General features: G+C 41.2%; 1 protein-coding gene across 1 annotated transcript in view; it reads right to left on the bottom strand.

Moving 5' to 3' along the window:
* Positions 1 to 1937, bottom strand: part of KIF15 (kinesin family member 15) — a 105019-nt gene that overhangs the window by 13509 nt on the left and 89573 nt on the right. Inside the window, 1 exon segment of the mRNA XM_011952691.1 lies at positions 647 to 756. Coding sequence (XP_011808081.1) covers positions 647 to 756 — 110 coding nt within the window.

The following is a 1937-nucleotide window of genomic DNA, read 5'->3' as shown; positions in this document are numbered from 1 at the left end:
CTGCTTCGTCTCAGCATGGCCTGTAATGGTGAAAGTGTTCGCTGCCAGAGATGCCTGAACTTTAGGGTTGTTAAAGTGGATCACTGTTCCTTGGTTTGTAAACATATTCACCTCTTCAATACCGGAGATATTGTTTACCCCTAACTTCTTTAAGGAGAACTGAAGTTTTTTGTCATCTGCTGTGGCTGTTCTATGAACCACCTTCTTCTTTCTGCGAGCAGTTCCTTTCCCACCAATGCGCACTTGTGCCTGCAGTTTGGCGAGTTTTTCCTGGTTCATGATTGTTTCTTTCATCTTGTCGGAGCGAATAAGGCGCCGCGCGGGGGACTAGGGTTGGTGCTCAGGGGGTCTCGGGTGGACCAGCTGAGATTAGGCGCACACACGCGGGGACGCAAGATGGCATTTCACATGTTTTAAATTCATTTCAATGGCTTTAAAACAAATGCAACAATGCCAAAAATGCACTGCAGAGCAATGCAAAGGTGAACAGATCAGACCTGAATCAAAATCAACCAAAAGAGCATCTCCTGGATTAGTGGGAAACATTGTACACCTTGGGAAACCTGTGAAACCAATTCCAACCTCATTTAACTCCACACAGTCAGGCCAAGATTTAGTCCATAGAGTTCTCGTGGTTCTTTCTCACCTGTTGTCCTTTTGTCTTTTAATATCATCCAGCTGACCTTGCAGGAGCCAGTTTTTCTCTCTTAACTGCTGACTTTCGAGGCGTAGGTTTTCCATTTCACACAACTGCTCCTAATAACATATCAAATCGTATATTTTCAAAAAACACATTACAGTAGGCTTCATTTAGCTCCCCAAGGCCACCACTGAGACAGGTATTCCTCTTAAGTTCCTATGCAGAGACACTGCACCGGGTATGGCTGCATGAAAAGCAGACTGTGTGACAAGCTATTGGAGGCCTAGAATGGTGATTCATGATCACATCCACAGTGTCTTGAACACAGATTTTTAAAATCAATATCACAGAGTTCATTAAATATTAAAATTCCTTTGTGAATAAGGATGACAAAAATCTCTACATTGAAAAATATTCTCAACGATTCGATTCTATTAGGTAGATTCTAATTAAAACAAACAAAAAATTGATGTCACAGGTCATCCCTCAAAATACTTAATTGCATCCTAATTTGAAAATCATGAGCATAGCTATCTGGAAGAAATAAATACTTGTCTGCAAGGAATATCCTTTTGGATTTACTTGCCTATTATCTGATTTCGTTTCACCTGACCCAATTTCTTTTAAGTTTCAAGATCGTGCCAATCTGGATAACAGCCACATTCCTGAGATAGCATACTGAGAACTGCCCTAAATAAAAAGATCAGGAATAATCCTCTCCATGAATAACAAAACTCAAGATAAGTGCTGTCTTTATATACATCCCTCGGTTAAAGTGAACAATTTGTGTTCCTAAACAAAAACTCCCTGCAGAGCAATGACCTCACAGAATAAATGCTATCTTCTGTGGAGCATCACATCCTCCCTACCCCCATGCACCTACACACCTACCTAGACACTCCTCCATGTGCCCACCCCTGAGCCATGTGCACACCCCACTATTCGGACAACATACCACCAAGTAACTGGGTAAAAACACTATGAGGGAACTTTAAAAAGTGGAAAACAAGAAAGTATTTTACATTTATCAGAGACTGAAAGAAATCTCTCTAATATATAAAAATGCCTATGAATCAATAAGAAAAAGTCCAGTGATAGAAAAATGGGTAATGGATATTGTTCACAGAAACAGAAAAACAAGATGCTCAATTTTACTCTTAAGAAAAATATGGCCAGGCGCGGTGGCTCAAGCCTGTAATCCCACACTTTGGGAGGCCGAGACGGGCGGATCACGAGGTCAGGAGATCGAGACCATCCTGGCTAACACGGTGAAACCCCATCTCTACTAAAAAATACA

Source organism: Colobus angolensis, unplaced genomic scaffold, assembly GCF_000951035.1.
Source record: "Colobus angolensis palliatus isolate OR3802 unplaced genomic scaffold, Cang.pa_1.0 Scaffold344, whole genome shotgun sequence".
Lineage (NCBI taxonomy): Eukaryota > Metazoa > Chordata > Mammalia > Primates > Cercopithecidae > Colobus > Colobus angolensis.
The sequence above is the reverse complement of the archived record's forward strand: the minus strand, read 5'-3'. Positions and strand labels throughout refer to the sequence as shown.